Source organism: Hyla sarda, chromosome 3, assembly GCF_029499605.1.
Source record: "Hyla sarda isolate aHylSar1 chromosome 3, aHylSar1.hap1, whole genome shotgun sequence".
Classification (NCBI taxonomy): domain Eukaryota; kingdom Metazoa; phylum Chordata; class Amphibia; order Anura; family Hylidae; genus Hyla; species Hyla sarda.
The window spans coordinates 85,187,586-85,205,531 of NC_079191.1; the positions used below are offsets into that span (position 1 = coordinate 85,187,586).

A 17,946-nucleotide genomic window follows, 5' to 3' on the forward strand; every position below is an offset into this window, starting at 1 on the left:
GTTGTATTACATTTGATGATTACTTACGTGATGACCACTCAACACAACCTGCCTGAGTCATTGCAACAAACTGTGCAGAAATGTGATTGTACAGCAGGGAAAGGAAGGGAGGAAATAAGGGAGATGTAGTGGTCATGTAATAGTAATCTGTTGTTATTCGCAGATGGTCACTGAGACCACCCACGTGGTCCGGGGTAGACATTTGACCATGTTTCTAAGTAAATACATTAGACATCTAGTGCCAAAAGCCTGACTCGGGAATTATCACAGTAAAGCAGATGTTTTGGTATTATATGGTGATCAGGAGAGGATAGTCATAGCACATACACAATACATTATTATCGTCTCCTAGGGCAGGTATATATAGTTCAGATAGTGGTTTGTGCATTCAAGTCAGCATTTTCTATGGGCAGGATATAAACCACATATCATAATGGGAATTTGCTACTATAATTTTTCCTTTTCTTCTTGCAAAAGGATTGAAACAAAGAAGAGAAATGTAAAGCTTTCAGTTCTACTTCTCCTATTTAAAGGGGTACTCCAGTGGAATTTTTTTTTTTTTTTTTTTTTTTTTTTTTTTTAAATCAACTGGTGTAAGAAAGTTAAAAAAATTTGTAAATTACTTCTATTTAAAAAATCTTAATCCTTTCAGTACTTCTGTGCTGCTGAATACTGCAGAGGAAATTCTTTTCTTTTTGGAACACAGAGCTCTCTGCTGACATCTCTGTCCATTTTAGGAACTGTCCAGAGCAGCATATGTTTGCTATGGGGATTTTCTCCTACTCTGGACAGTTCCTAAAATGGACAGAGATGTCTGCACAGAGCACTGTGCTCGTTATTCATCAGAGGGCTCTGTGTTCCAAAAAGAAATGAATTTCCTCTGTAGTATTCAGCAGCTAATAAGTACTGGAAGGATTAAAAATTTTTTAATAGAAGTAATTTACAAATCTGTTTAACTTTCTGGCACCAGTAAGATTAAAAATAAATAAATAATTCCACCGTACCCCTTCAACATAACTTCTGTTGGCTAGTAATATACAGGAAAGGTGGTTCGTTGTTCTACCCCAGTGTTTCCCAACCAGCGTGCCTCCAGCTGTTGCAAAACTGCAACTCCCAGCATGCCCGGACAGCCGTTGGCTGTCCGGGCATGCTGAGAGTTGCAGTTTTGCAACAGCTGGAGGCACGCTGGTTGGGAAACAGTGTTCTACCCCATCAGAGGAGAGCCAGATACAGTCACTGTGAGTGTCTCAAAACCAAGACTGGGGTCAGACATGGTACATTTGCTACAGATCTACAGTATAATACAAGTGGATGACAACTGTAATTGTCTACTATGGTTGGACCTGGCATATCCATGGAATGCCAATGTACATAGAGCCCCGTAGAAGTCTATGGCTATGTTCACAGTGTTTTTGGAGTGTATTTTGAGGCAATAAATGTTCCATTTTAATTCCTGGAAAACGAAACAATTAATTAAAAAAAAGTTGTTGTTTTTTTTTGGGGGGGGGGGGGGGGGTGGGGGGGGGGGTGTTTGTTTATCCCTCTCACTGAACTGCATTAAATTAAAAAGGAAAACATCAGCTCACTTGTAGTTTTATCCAGAACCATTTTCATTGTAGGCTTCTTTCACACTACCGTTGCACCCCGTCAAGAACAGATTCAAACTTTTTTTTTTTTTTTTAAGTTTGCCGTAATTTTGATGGGGCGCAACAGGCAACAGCAGGTCCCGATGGACCCCATTAGGTTTTTGTTTTGTTTATTTTCCACATTTTTTCTTTTAATATATATATATCAATCAACAGAAGAATGCAGCAGCACACTGCCAGCACAAAGATATAGATGAAACATGAATATGCAGTTAAAACATGGAGAGCTATACAGCTATGGTGTAATAGATGCAAATGGGAAACTATGAAATAGTGAGGCACTTAGCTCGCAAATTTGTCTCCGCCGGCGGTCAAATAGCTTGGACCGTCCCACCGCGATAAGGTGGCCTCCTTGGGACGGACCCTACACTGTGAATATGCCTCTGTGTGAACAGTTCAGTAAGCATGGCAGGGTCTGGAACATCAAAGACACCTTATATACATACCTGATAGAGGTGGGTGGGGTGCAAGGCCAACATGGAGGTAGCCACTCCCCCGAATTTGCGAGCTAAGTGCCTCACTATTTCATAGTTTCCCATTTGCATCTATTACACCATAGCTGTATAGCTCTCCATGTTTTAACTGCATATTCATATTTCACCTATATCCTTGTGCTGGCAGTGTGCTGCTGCATTCTTCTGTTGCTGTATATCTAGCCTAGTAGCGTGCACCTGTAGGCCAGGTCCATATAATAGTTTGGTATCAACTAAAGTGCTGGCTGACTTATTCTTTGTCTGTATTGCACATAGGGGGAGTGGCTACCTCCATGTTGGCCTTGCACCCCACCCACCTCTATCAGGTGTGTATATAAGGTGTCTTGGATGTTCCAGATCCTGCCATGCTTACTGAACTGTTCACACAGAGGCATATTCACAGTGTAGGGTCCGTCCCAATGAGGCCACCTTATCGCGGTGGGACGGTCCAAGCTATTTGACCGCCGGCGGAGACAAATTTGCGAGCTAAGTGCCTCACTATTTCATAGTTTCACATTTGCATTTATTACACCATAGCTGTATAGCTCTTCATGTTTTAACTGCATATTCATGTTGCACCTATATCCTTGTGCTGGCAGTGTGCTGCTGCATTCTTCTGTTGCTGTATATCTAGCCTAGTAGCGTGCACCTGTAGGCCAGGTCCATATAATAGTTTGGTATCAACTAAAGTGCTGGCTGACTTATTCTTTGTCTATATATATATATATATATATATATATATATATATATACACATACACACACACACACACACACACACACACTCTTTAAAACACTGGAAATACCTAATTTGCATGCAGTACCTGAAAATGTAAAAAAAAAAAAACTTAGGCCCCCTTTATATTATACGTATTATAGTCAATGGGGTCCGTCGGCCGCTGTTATTTTCGGAGAGAATTGTTGGAGAAAAAGACAGTGCAAGAACTAGTTTTTCTCCGGCTAGTCTCGATCCTAAAATAACGGCTTCACACTGCCGGAGTCAACAGGCAGTGTGAGTGTAGCCTAAAGCAAAAACATGTATAAAAATACTCCAAAAACCAAGCTTGGAAGTTTTTAGGCTCATTTTCCTTGATAAAATAAATAAATAAATAATTGAGCCTCAAAATACACGGTGTAAACATAGCCTAAGGTTGCAAGGGGATATGGTACAAAGGAAAGTTGCATGAGAAGCCAAAGGGAATAGAAATGTAGTATAAGAACCAGCAGAGGACCAAGCAGATTTGGGTCTGGATGATCCAATGTCTGTCGGCACTACTTGGAGCTCAGACAAGCGACTTGTATGTCAGATATAATAGATTCGATTTGTTTGTGTCCTATAATGGATTCATACGGTAGATAAACCTCTGGCTTTTCTTGTTTCTGAGTAAATGCCAGTGTTTGGGGAAGGGGGGCTGTGCGCACTTTAGTTGTTTTCGCTGCCTTATATGTGAATGGCTGAGAGTAGACACTCCTGCTTTTTGTGTCCGCCTTCCAACAAAGAATTCTTCTGCGTTCCTGACATTGTTCCTGTCCAAATCATTCCAAAAATCAGAGAGGAGACGCTGATAATGGAAAACGCATGAGGTCTCTGGACAGATGGAGATCATCTTTTTGGTCATTTACAGTGTGACACCTTGACGCCTCCAACCACAAACCTCTCCACTACACACCGTGAAAATGACAGATGCAGATAACATTACAGACACTTGAATTACAGCTGAGACCCGTCCATAACCCGCAGCTCTGTTTAACCAATTTCATGTACTTTAAGGCAAAAGACACCGTTCTGCTTTCCTCATTTAGAAAGCAATCTGCTGCAGGATCAACAAATCTGGCCGCTACAGATGGGTGTGAAGAAAAAAAGGATCCAGTTCTTTGAGAAAACTACACTGCTCAAAGAAATAAAGGGAACACTAAGATAACACATCCTAGATCTGAATGGATGAACTATTCATATGAAATACTTTCGTCTTTACATAGTTGAATGTGCTGACAACAAAATCACACAAAAATTATCAATGGAAATCAAATTCATCAACCCATGGAGGTCTGGATATGGAGTCCACGTGTCTGTATGACCTGCCTACAATGCCTGGGCATGCTCCTGATGAGGTGGTGGATGGTCTCCTGAGGGATGTCCTCCCAGACCTGGACTAAAGCATCCGCCAACTCCTGGACAGTCTGTGAATGGAGAAAGACATGATGTCCCAGTTGTGCTCAATCGGATTCAGGTCTAGGAAACAGGCGTGCCAGTCCATAGCATCAATGCCTTCCTCTTGCAGGAACTGCTTACACACTCCAGCCACATGAGGTCTAGCATTGTCTTGTATTAGGAGGAACCCAGGGCCAACCGCACCAGCATATGGTCTCACAAGGGGTCTGAGAATCTCATCTCGGTACCTAATGACAGTCAGGCTACCTCTGGCAAGCACTTGGAGGGCGGTGCTGCCCTCCAAAGAAATGCCACCCCACACCATTACTGACCCACCGCCAAACCGGTAGTGCTGGAGGATGTTGCAGGCAGCAGAATGTTCTCCATGGCATCTCCAGACTCGCATGTGCTCAGTGTGAACCTGCTTTCATCTGTGAAGAGCACAGAGCACCAGTGGGCAATTTGCCAATCTTGGTGTTCTCTGGTAAATGCCAAATGACCTGCACGGTGTTGGGCTGTAAGCACAACCCCCACCTGTGGACTTTGGGCTCTCATACCACCCTCATGAAGTCTGTTTCTGTCCGTTTGAGTGGACACATGCACATTTGTGGCCTGCTGGAGGTCAGTTTGCAGGGCTTTGGCAGTGCTTCTCCTGCTCCTCCTTGCACAAAGGTGGAGGTATTGGTCCTGCTGCTGGATTGTTGTCCTCCTACAGCCTCCTCCACATCTCCTGATTTACTGGCCTGTCTCCTGGTAGCGCCTCCATGCTCTGGACACTACGCTAACAGACACAGCAAACCTTCTTGCCACAGATTACTTTGATGTGCCATCCTGGATGAGCTGCACTACCTGAGCCACTTGTGTGGGTTGTAGACTACGTCTCATGCTACCACTAGAGTGAAAGCTCCGCCAGCATTTAAAAGTGATCAAAACATCAGCCAGGAAGCATAGGAACTGAGAAGTGGTCTGTGGTCACCACCTTCAGAACCACTCCTTTATTGGGGGTGTCTTGCTAATTGCCTATAATGTCCACCTGTTGTCTGTTCCATTTGCACAACATCATGTGAAATTGATTGTCAATCAGTGTTGCTTCCTGAGTGGACAGTGTGATTTCACAGAAGTGTCATTGACTTGGAGTTACGTTGTGTTGTTTAAGTGTTCCCTTTATTTTTTTGAGCAGTGTAGTATAGCATGACATAAACATAATTTCAGTGTATGAATACAATGGTTGGGGGGTAAGTTGGGAAGTTAGTGGGCTTGTCTGAGACGAGTAGAGGGGTCTGCTTTGTTTTTGCAAACAGTGCCACCCTTGTTTATGTGCTGTGTCTAGTATTGCAGCTCAGCCCCATTTTAGTTCATTAGGGATTAGCTGCAATAACAAACCTTTATTCTTCTCTTCGACAAGCCCTTCAAGGAATGGTCTTCATTTTTGCACATATTTTTGCCCTCATTTACTATTCTAAACCCGACCTATTTTGTCGGGTTTTTTTGTCGCATCTTTGTCTGCACCATGTCGCAGACATGGTGCGCCAGTCTGCGACACGATGCGCCATTTTTTCCCGACGGACCCGATGTGGATTCTCCCAAACCCGAAAAAGGGGCGTAACCCGACATTTCTGAGCTTTCCCACGTATTTATAAAGGTTTCCAACCCGAATTTGTTGTATTGTTGTGGATTTTTTCCCGACAGCTCAGAGGAGTTGGAAACCAAAACCAACAAAACCCACGTGCGACAAACAGGATGCGACATAATAATAAATACCAGGGGAAAAAAGCAGTCGGGTAAGAAAGCAACATAGACTTACAACCCGATTTTCTAAGTAAATGAGGGCCATTATTTTTAGTGTTTGATCACCATGAAAGGTTTTTCCCAACAGCTGTGACATCCAGAGAAATATCCCACTGATTTTAGGAAACGTACCGACAAGAGCATTGACCCATGTGGCTGTCGGTCAGTTATAACCACACTATGCAGTACTTCCTATAAGCAGCATACAGCTTTATTCTTTTTTGGGTTTCATCCGCAGGACGGAGTAAGAATGCATTTTATAGCATCATTTTATTTACCTCCTTAGGGAATAACCCTTTGTTGCCTGCTGAAATAACTTTGCCGTCAGTATGGTGATTTAAGGCTGTGATTGTATGGTAAAGCATGGGTTAATAGGGGCAATTGAGTACGTCTGGTTTTGGAATGTGGGTCTGGATCCAATGTTTGGGCTCCACGGGAGCTCCCACCAGATGTTCGGGTGTTTGACGTGAGTAGAACGCTGTGGTTGTATTTTCTAACAGCCCAAAGCTCAGCAGGGCAGGTTTAACTTTTTCCATACCAGCATCAGAATATTCTTTCGGAGGATCTCCGGTCAGGCGGCCTATAGGGGGTTAATAGGGTTAATAATATAATGTTTGTCCTTGACTTGTATTTATTAGCAGGCAAGAGAGATGAGTAGCGGAAACTGACCTAATGTCTACGTTTTACTGGTCCAAAAATATTTCACGTCAGCAGGCTGCTACAGAATTCAGCCCACAACCTGTAGCTTCTGAGCATAGCAGGAGCCTGTCTCCATACACCAGTGTTTTGCAACAGCTGGAGGCACGCTGGTTGGGAAACGCTGCCATACACTTTGTATCTCTGGTCTATACAGCTGCTTGTGCCGGGAGAGATGTACAATGCAACTTACTTTCTGTGTCGGTCATTCTTTAAAGGGGTACTCCGGTGGAAAACTTTATTTATTTATTTATTTATTTATTTTTAAATCAACTGGTGCCAGAAAGTTAAACAGATTTGTAAATTACTTCTATTAAAAAAATTTCAATCCTTCCAGTACTTATTAGCTGCTGAATACTACAGAGGAAATTATTTTCTTTTTGGAACACAGAGCTCTCTGCCGACATCATGAGCACAGTGCTCTCTGCTGACATCTCTGTCCATTTTAGGAACTGTCCAGAGCAGCATATGTTTGCTATGGGGATTTCCTCTTACTCTGTACAGTTCTTAAAATGGACAGAGATGTCAGCAGAGAGCACTGTGCTCGTGATGTCAGCAGAGAGCACTGTGTTCCAAAAAGAAAAGACTTTCCTCTGTAGTATTCAGCAGCTGATAAGTGCAGGAAGGATTAAGAATTTTTTTTTTTTTATATAGAAGTGATTTACAAATCTGTTTAACTTTCTGGCACCAGTTGATTTAAAAAAAAAAAAAAGTTTTTCACCGGAGTAACCCTTTGATGTAAAGGTCTGGATGAATGGAGTTGAATAGATTGTGTGACTCGATGATGATGATGATGATGATGATGATGATGATGAACAGCTTTGATTGTGCTGACCCATATCAGCTGTGGACGCCTTTTGAAAGCATTTTGTTTAATAAAATTTTAATATTTTGAAATAAACATAAACGGTTTGGGTTATATCGCTGTAGAAACTTTTTACATAGTAAAATCTGTTAGAGACTTCGTCTGGCGACTTGATTCATTTTGACTTGATCGTACTTGAGCTTAGATGATATTTAGGATGATCCGGACAGTCTTTCCCAACCAGTGTGCCTCCAGCTGTTGTAAAACTGCAACTCCCAGCATGCCCGGACAGCCAACGGCTGTCCGGGCATGCTGGGAGTTGTAGTTTTACAACAGCTGGAGGCACCCTGGTTGGCCAACACTGTACTATGGTAACCTAAATAATGTAAAAATGCTAAGATCACCTGAATAAGTAGATATGTTCCTATTGATCAGGAACTTTAAAATAAATTAGGTTGTTTTCTAGAATTTTTTTCTAGAAGTTTTTTTCCCTATTAGAAATGATGTACTTGACTGGAGGTAACTGTTGACCCAACAGTTATTTAGCCGATATGTATTCCTTACTCTTATTCTTATTCTTTAGGTTTGGTGGTCTCGTAAAGGGTAGCTATCATATTGAACATGCTGCTTTCTGCATAGAGTTTGTTATAGACCAGACTACACTGCTAAATCCCTGCCAACTTTGGTCTTTTTAAATCCAGTAGGTGGCCCTACTGAGTGATTTGACAGTCTTCCCTATGTGAGCCTGCATATAGCTGTCAGTCATTGAGTAGGACCGCCCCCTGGACTCCAGACAACCAGACTTAGCAAAGATTGTGTTAAAAACAGAGAAAAAAAAACTTAACGAGCTGCCAGAAAGTTAAACAGATTTGTAAATTAATTCTGTTAAAAAATCTTAATCCTTCCAGTACTTATTAGCTGCTGAATACTAAAGAGGAAATTCTTTACTTTTTGAAACACAGTGCTCTCTGCTGACATCTTGACCACAGTGCTCTCTGCTGACACCTGTCCATTTTAAGAACTGATCAGAGTAGGAGAAAATCCCCATAGAAAACATATACTGCTCTGGACAGAGATGTAAGCAGAGAGCACTGTGGTCATGATGTCAGCAGAGAGCTCTGTGTTCCAAAAAGTAAAGAATTTCCTCTGTAATATTCAGCAGCTAATAAGTACTGGAAGGATTAAGATTTTTTTATAGAAGTAATTTACAAATCTGTTAAACTTTCTGGCACCAGTTGATTAAAAAAAAAAAGTTTTCCACCGGAGTACCCCCTTAAAACAATCTTCTCTCATTAATAATACATGAATCTACTTTGCTTCTCCTTCTCTGTTAGGCTGTGTTCAGGCTATGCTGGAAGAATTCCGCCAGGAAATTCTGCAAAATTTCCTGTACATTGTGTTGAATGGGGATTCCGATGTCCCATTCACACGGCAGAAATTCCCCTTTCAGATTCTGCAAAAGCATTGAACGTGTCTTAAAATTTTGCATAATTCTAGGAGTCACTGGGGCTTAAAGAGTACCTGTCACCAAACTAAACTTTTAATATATTTCTTTATGTATTTATAAGACACTTTGCTACTTACTTGCAGTTAAAATTTTCAACCTTTTATATTTTATTAATGTGATTGAAAAAATGGCCACTAGGGGGCTCTGTTCTGTTCCCTGCACAAGTCATACAGTTAGCTTGGTCTCCACCCAGACTTGCAGAAGTCCAAACTTTGGAAGTGGGTGCGGGGCATGGTGAGGCACAGCTCTCGCAAGCTTCAGTGGTGTTGTGCCTGCTGGGGAACACCCACTTTCTCCTGCTGGGAGCTCACACAAGGGGAAAGGTATAATACAGAGCTTTTTAACCCCTTAAGGACCACTGATGTACGGGTACATTCTTGTACTTAAGGACCAAGGGCGTACCTGTAAGGCTGTGGGAATTCTGATCAACCCCTAACCCCCATCGCCGGTCAATTCTGATTGGCGATTTGCGGCGATTCCGGGTCAATCGGGTCACCAGTGAACCAGAAAAAAGGGTGATTGGTGCAGTCTGAGTCGGCACCAATCACCCGTATCCACCGGTGCCACCTCACGATCGGCGTGATAAGTCGGCCGGAACGGCTGACCAATCACCCGTCCTGCTGGGTGGCATCGACGGTGAAGGGAGGGGGTGTTCGGCGGTGGGGGGTGTGGGGAGGCTTATCCGGGACCCGGCGGTCCCCGGCGACGGCGTGGTCCCCAGCGGCAGCGATCTTTGGCGGAGGGATCTAACAACAGAACTAGCAACATGAAAAGGTAAAGTTGGGGACTACTCCCGCATGTTATTGTAAACATTTTTTATTTTTTACACTAACATGCTGGTGTTGCTTCATACTTTTCATTTTCACAAGAGGTAAAAGGAAAAAAATAAGACCCCCAAAAATTGAAAAGCAATTTCTCCTGAGTATGGAAATACCCCATATGTGGACGTAAAATGCTCTGTGGGCGCACAACAAGGCTCAGGAGTGAGAGCACCATGTACATTTGAGGGGATTTGCACAGGGGTAGCTGGTCGTTACAGCGGTTCTGACATAAACACACAAAAAAAAACACCCATGTGTGACCCCATTTTGGAAACTACACCCCTCAGAGAGCATAACAAGGGGGGGGGGGGTATAGTGAGCCTTAACACCCTATAGGTGTTTAACGAAAATTCTTCAAAGCTGGACATGAAAATACATTTTTGTTTTCACTAAAATGCTGATGTTCTCCCAAATTTTTCATTTTCACAAGGGATAATAGGGGGAAAAAAGCACCCCCCCCCCATTTTTATTTGTAACCCCATTTCTTCTGAGTATATAAATACCCCATATGTGGATGTAAAGTGCTCTGGGGGTGCACTACAATGCTCAGAAGAGAAGGAGCGCCATTGGGCTTTTGGAGAGAGGCTGGAATTGAAGGCCATGTGCGTTTACAAAGCCCCCATGGTGCCAGAACAGTGGGAAACCCCCCCCCCCCACACACACACATGTGACCCCGTTTCGGAAACTACACCCCTCACTGAATGTAATAAGGGGTGCAGAGAGCATTTAAGCCACACAGGTGTCTGACAGATTTTTGGAACAGTGGTCCATGAAAATGAAAAATTTTATTTTTCATTTGCACTGCCCACTGTTCCAAAAACGCCAGTGGGGTGTAAATGGTCACTGCACGCCTTATTATATTCTGTGAGGGGTGTAGTTTCAAAAATGGGGTCACATGTGGGACCACTGTTCTGGCACCATGGGGGCTTTGTAAACGCACATGGCCCCCGAGTTGATTTCAAGAAAAATTCTCTCTCCAACAACCCAATGTGGCTCCTTCTCTTCTGAGCACTGTAGTTAGCCTGCAGAGCACTTTACATCCACACATGGGATATTTCCATACTCAGAAGAAATGGGGTTACAAATTTTGGGGGGCATTTTCTCCTATTACCTCTTGTAAAAATGGTAAATTTGTGTGTTAAGGCTCACTGTACCCCTTGCTTCGTTAAGTGAGGGGTGTTGTTTTCAAAATGGTGTGCCACGTGTTTTTTTTTTTTTTTTTGCTGTTCTGGCACCATAGGGGCTTCCTAAATGCGACATGCCCCCCCCCCCCCCCCCCCCCAAAAAACCATTTCAGCTAAATTTGCTTTCCAAAAGCCAAATGTGACTCCTTCTTTTATGAACATTGTAGTTTGCACTTGATGTCCACAAATGGGGTATTTCCATACTCGGAAAAGATGGGGTTACAAATTTTTGGGGCCTTTTTCTCCTATTACCCCTTGTAAAAATGTAAAATTTGGGGAAAAACAGCATTTTAGTGAAGAAAAAAATGTATTTACACATCAAATTTTAACGAAAAGTCGTCAAACACCTGTGGGGTGTTTAAAGCTCACTGTACCCCTTGTTACGTTCCTTGAGGGATGTCGTTTCCAAAATAGTATGCCACGTGGGTTCTGAGCCCTCTGTTCTGCGGGTGCAGTACTTTACATCCACATATGAGGTATTTCCTTACTCGAGAGAAATTGGGTTACAAATTTTGGGGTTATTTCTCTCCTTTTAACGCTTGTAAAAATTCAAAAACTGGGTCTTAAAGAACATGCAAGTGTAAAAAATTTAGATTTTGAATTTTCTCTGAAAATTTCTATGAAACACAGAAAAGGGTTAACACACTTACTGAATGTTATTTTGTAATGGGCCATTTATTGGGTATTTCTTATATATGAAGGCCCTTCAAATCCACTTCAAAACTGAACTGGTCCCTGAAAAATTCTGATTTTAAATTTTTCACAAAATTTTCAAAAATTGCTGCTGAACTTTGAAGCCCTCTGATGTCTTCTAAAAGTAGAAACATGTCAACTTTATGAAGTAAACATATTGTATTTGTGAATCAATATGTATAATTTATTTGGGATGTCTATTTTCCTTACAAGCAGAGAGCTTCAAAGTTAGAAAAATGAAGTTTTGGAATTTTTCACCAAGAAATTATGCAAGTATCGGCAAAAATTTACCACTATGTTAAAGTAAAATATGTCACGAAAAAACATTCTGGGAATCAAATTCATAAGTAAATGCATCCAGAAGTTATTAATTCTTAAAGTGACAGTGGTCAGATGTGCAAAAAAATGCTCTGGTCCTTAAGGTGATAATGGGCTTGGTCCTTAAAGGACAACTGCAGCGGCATTACACTTATCCCCTATCCACAGGATAGGGGATAAGTATTTGATCGTGGGGGTCCCCCCCCGATCTCCCTAACGGGGCGCCGCCATAAGTGCTCATGGTGAGCGCTAAGGCGCGTAGCGTCGACCTAGAGGTCGACGGTAACGCCCCGTCTCCTCCCCGTCCCCATACAGTTCTATGGGGGATGCGGGGAGGCACGAATGCTGCCTCCCCGCCTCTCCCATAGAGATGTATGGAGGAGGCGTGCTGGCTGCAACGTCATGCTGCGGCCGGCACGGCCCCTGCACGGGACAGCCGCGGCCCCGTACAGGAGATCGCCGGGGGCCCCAGCGTTCGAACCCCCCGCGATCAAACACTTATCCCCTATCTTGAGGATAGGGGATAAGTGTTTGTAATGCTGCAGATGTCCTTTAAAGGGGTACTCCGCCCCTAGACATCTTATCCCCTATCCAAAGGATAGGGGATAAGATGTCAGATCGCCGGGGTCCCGCTGATGGGGACCCCGGGGATCGCCGCTGCGGCACCCCGCCATCATTACTGCACAGAGCGAGTTCTCTCTGTGCGTAATGACGGACGATAGAGGGGCCGCAGCAGCGTGACGTCATGGCTCCGCCCCTCATGACATCATGGTCCGTCCCCTTAATGCAAGTCTATGGCAGGGGGCCCCCTCCCATAGACTAGTATTGACGGGGGTGGGCCGTGACGTCACGAGGTGCGGAGCCGTGACGTAACGATGCTCCGGCCCCTGTATTGCCCGTCATTACGTGCAGAGCGATCTCGCTCTGTGCTGTAATGATAGCGGGGTGCTGCAGTCCTTTGGATAGGAGATAAGATGTCTAGGGGCAGAGTACCCCTTTAAGGGGTTAAAGCTAGTAAAAAAAATTAAGGGCAGGAGGAGTGTTAGGTGTAATTAGAGAATATAATCTGAGTTCATTTAGAAAACGTGGTTTGATGACAGGTACGCTTTAACATTTCAGAAGAATTCTGTGTTTCGAGCACACACAAATTCCGCTCATATTCTGCAAAAATTCCTGCACAATAGAATTTGAGCAAAATCAAAGAAATTTCCACCATGTGAACATAGCCTCACATGATTCTCGCAGATAGGGCACCATGTAAAATGACCTAAAACTGCCCCAATACATGGTAGATGCAACTATTGGATTGAAACGTTAGCCACATCTTGGCACAGGGTCACTTGAAAATGTATTTTTATTAATGGTTCTCTACCCTATTAGAAGGCCTTATGTACAGCTCGCTGGTGACAGGTCCACTGTAGGCCAGGTCCACTTTAGGCATCCTTCTTGCTGTAGTCTTCCGTCTTGTCTGCAGGAGAAGTATACACAACATCGCTGCTGATTCTTCTGCCAACAGCCGGAAATCTGAGGAATTTAAATTGTCATTACAATGCAGCCTGCCAAATCTGTCTGCTATGTGCTGAATGGGGGCCAGTTTGTGCATTTCTCTCACAGCTCAACACGTTGTCCAAGCTGGCAGAGGCAAACGTATGCTGGTCTTGTCACCTTCGCCCCCAGTCCTGCAAAAAGATCCTCCAGAACAGACGAGACTTTGTCACTCACGTCTCCTAGTCCAGGACCTTTTTATAGCATTACCTTGCAATTTGTGTTCTTGGCTCATAAAGTATTTCACTTACGTTACCCCAGTGTGGTTTGAAGGAGACTTAAAGGAAATGTGTCATCAGAAAATTATCTATTTGTTTAAATCAAATTTGTTATATTAAACATATTTTATGTTCCATTTAACTCTCGATATTCTGGCCACTAGGTCTAATAAAGGTGCAACTTCCTGTTCTGTCCTCTTTATTAGAGATGAGCGAACTTACAGTAAATTCGATTTGTCACAAACTTCTCGGCTCGGCAGTTGATGACTTATCCTGCATAAATTAGTTCAGCTTTCAGGTGCTCCGTGGGCTGGAAAAGGTGGATACAGTCCTAGAAGACTCATTCCTAGGACTATATCCACCTTTTCCAGCCCACCGGAGCACCTGAAAGCTGAACTAATTTATGCAGGATAAGTCAGCAACTGCAGAGAAGTTTGTGACGAATCGAATTTACTGTAAGTTCGCTCATCTCTACTCTTTATCATCACATACATGATTACCGTAAAAGGTGACACTAGTGTATAGATAAGATGGGATCAGGCCATTCACAATAGGTGAAGGTAACAGATCCTCTGCCTCAATATCCGATGGTCTCTACACAGGTCACAAAGCAACTCTAGAAAACTCTCCCATTGAAGTAAATAGAGTCCCCTTTAGTCTATTGTTTCTATATTCGCTGGGCTTGCTGTAAAGCATATCTCTAAATGCTGTTAACAGCAGCTCAGACAAGAAGGCTTAGGAGGAGTCTTTAACCTTACACAGATGCTGAGTCCATGGTAATTTGTGATCAGTTTCAACTTTTGTGTAGTTTCCTTAAAATGTGCTTCTTTATACAGGATACTCTGTTGATTTGTAGCCATTTTCTATGTATATTTTCATAGAATATATCTTCTTATGTTTGTTTCAGGTGACATATCTTGGAAAAATATCTGCAACAGGAGTCCAGTTTTCTTCAGGATGTACAGAACAGCCTGTGATTGAATTGTGGAAAAAACACACTTTGGCTCGTGCTGACGTGTTCCCTTCCAATGCAATCCTTGAAATCCGTCCCTTCCAGGTACGACTTCATCACCAAGACCTTAAGGGTGAAGCTACTGTGCATATGGACACCTTCCAGGTGGCAAGGATTGCCTATTGCACAGCAGATCATAATGTAAGCCCCAACATCTTTGCCTGGGTCTACAGGGAAATCAATGACGACCTGACCTTCCAGATGGATTGCCATGCAGTAGAGTGTGAGAGCAAGATAGAAGCCAAAAAGCTGGCACATGCTATGATGGTGGCTTTCAAAAAAACCTTCCAAAGTATGAAGAGCGATGGACGAATCCACAAAGACAGCTTCTCCGAAGAGACGTCTCAAGGGTTTGAATCCGATGACGGCTGAACGCACTTGGTCCTGTTCCCGGATTAGGCATCTACAGTCTGGAGCAGCAGCAGCTGGTGAGAGGTCTGTATTGGGAATGGGACCACAGAACATTAGCTGGGCCGCTTCCTGCAGAAATCTGCAGCTTCTTCAGAGCTGCATCCATGAAGTGTGTGTTACAATGCTGCTTTCCCAAAAAATGTGACAACACTTGTTCCTTAACCCTCTCCTACTGGAGCCTAATGGATTTGAAGATTTGAACTATCCTACAACTGTGCCAGTTGCCTTGGAAATTCAATGATCTCATGCCATTCTGGAACGTATGGATCACTATTTTTGGTGAACTAAAATGTTAAACAACGTCAATCAGTCAAGTCCTGTTTTTTAGGTGTCAGAAAAAAATGTTGCTCATAAGCATTTCAGAAGTATATTTTTATTTACACAGCATATAATTGTATACAGTATTTTTTTTTTTTTTTTATATTTTATCATGTTATTGTATTTTTAAAACCATATGTGCAACCACTTATCTACCTTATCAGAATAGTGTTATTCCTGGGCCTGTTAGAGTGCATCCTAGGAGTTGGGGTTGAGGGGGATTCATACAGAGGCCAAATATATCTTTCAGTGTACATTCCAGTATCTCAGCTTCCTACTGTCCTGGCATCTCATAACCCAGAAGACTTTGTTGTGGCCATGCACTTTACAGATGCCATGCTGCACCTCTGCAGTATCCTATGGTGTCTTACATCAGTAGATGGGGACAGATATACCCTAAACTTTAACGTGCTTCATATCTTGCTGCAAAACCTCCATGTCTTTAATTTTTGATAACTTCTTGTACATCTTTTGCTTCTGATTGAACTTTTTATACCATTGTGCCAACTTTTTATTCCTAGAAGTCCACTTTCTTATGATATAGCTTAAGTTCATCTTCTTGATATCCCCATTTTCTATCCTGTCCCAGTAGGTTCTTCATGAGGTAATATAGTTATATGCCTATATCCATATTCAGAAAAATAAGCTCACATGACCATAAGAGTAACATGCAGTGACTAATTCAGGTGCGGCACAGTGTGACTGGACCTCAGGCGGTATGCAGCATGCTTGTCTCCAGTGTTACCCACTAGATAGGAAGTCTGACAGGTAGGAAGAACATGATGTTTTACATGTTGGATCATAAAGGTTTTTATTTTTGTATCCGGCTCCCATGTGATTATCTGATGATATCAGAATATGGGAGGTTCTATACATAGGCATTGTATTAAATAAGTTCCCTTTAATAAGATGTATGTTAATAATAGTTCAAATGGTACTTTGGATGCACTGTGAATGTGGCATATCCAGTTTGCTGAAATTCTGATACATTTTGCATATTTGTCAGAGAAATAAATTTTACCCACAAAACAAGCTATTTTATTTGTCAATGTGTTGCTTTTTTCATATAAAATTGTATTATTTACAAAATTAAAATACAGACCTATTTACGAGAACAGTGTGATAGGTGTCATTCTTATGTTTGTCTTGGTTATTGTTTTTATATTGTATAGAGGACAGTAGTATAATTTTTTTTTCATAGAACTTCACATTTAATGCAGAGCCTCTAGGAATATGAACATCATATTATAGATCTGTACAAAATAGATACTTAACCCCTTAAAGACAAAGCGTTTTTCAGTTTTGTTTTTGCACTTTCCTTTTTTTCCTCCTTACATTTTAAAAATCATAACCCTTTCAATTTCGCACCTAAAAGTCCATATGATGGCGTTTTTTTTTGCTCCACCAATTCTACTTTGTAATGACATCAGTCATTTTACCCAAAAATCTACGGCGAAATGGAAAAGAAAATCGTTGTGCAACAAAATTGAAGAAAAAAACCCATTTTGTAACTTTTGGGGGCTTCCGTTTCTACGCAGTACATTTTTTGGTAAAAATTACACCTTATCTTTATTCTGTAGGTCCATACGATTAAAATGATACCCTACTTATATAGGTTTGATTTTGTTGTACTTCTGGAAAAAAATCATAACTACACGCACGAAAATTTATACCTTCAAAACTGGCCTCTTCTGACCCTATAACTTTTTTCTTTTTCCATAAAGGGCTCATTTTTTGTGCCTTAATCTGAAGTTTTTAGCGGTACCATTTTCGTTTTGATCGGACTTTTTGATCACTTTTTATTCATTTTTTAATGGTATAAGAAGTGACCAAAAATACGCTATTTTGGACTTTGGAATTTTTTTGCGCGTACGCCATTGACCGTGTGGTTTAATTAGTGATATATTTGTATAGTTCGGACATTTACGCACGCAGCGATACCACATATGTTTTTAGTTTAATTTACACTTTTTTTTTATAATGGGAAAAGGGGGGTAATTCAAACTTTTATTAGGGAAGGGGTTAAATTACATTCATTAACTTTTTTTTTTTTTTTTGCAGTATTATAGCCCCCATAGGGGGCTATAACACTGCACACACTGATCTTTTACACTGATCACTGGCATGTATTAACATTCCATTGATCAGTGTTATCAGCGTTTGACTGCTCCTGCCTGGATCTCAGGCACGGAGCAGTCATTTGCCGATTGGACATCGCGGTGGTCCCGAACAGCCCGACTGAGCTGCCGGGATACTTTCAGTTTCACTTCAGACGCGGCGGTCAACTTTGATCGCCGCATCTGAAGGGTTAAAGCGCAACTGTCATGGATATTGTACCCCCCAGACTAATACCATGATAG

At 42.2% G+C, this 17,946-nt stretch overlaps 1 protein-coding gene across 1 annotated transcript in view; it reads left to right on the forward strand.

Moving 5' to 3' along the window:
* The window catches only part of PID1 (phosphotyrosine interaction domain containing 1), a 66,915-nt gene extending 50,199 nt beyond the window's left edge, over window positions 1–16,716 (forward strand). Inside the window, exon 3 of the mRNA XM_056564530.1 lies at window positions 14,753–16,716. Coding sequence (XP_056420505.1) covers window positions 14,753–15,229 — 477 coding nt within the window. The 3' untranslated portion in view covers window positions 15,230–16,716. The remainder of the gene's footprint in view (window positions 1–14,752) is intronic.
* Window positions 16,717–17,946: the final 1,230 nt, after the last annotated feature.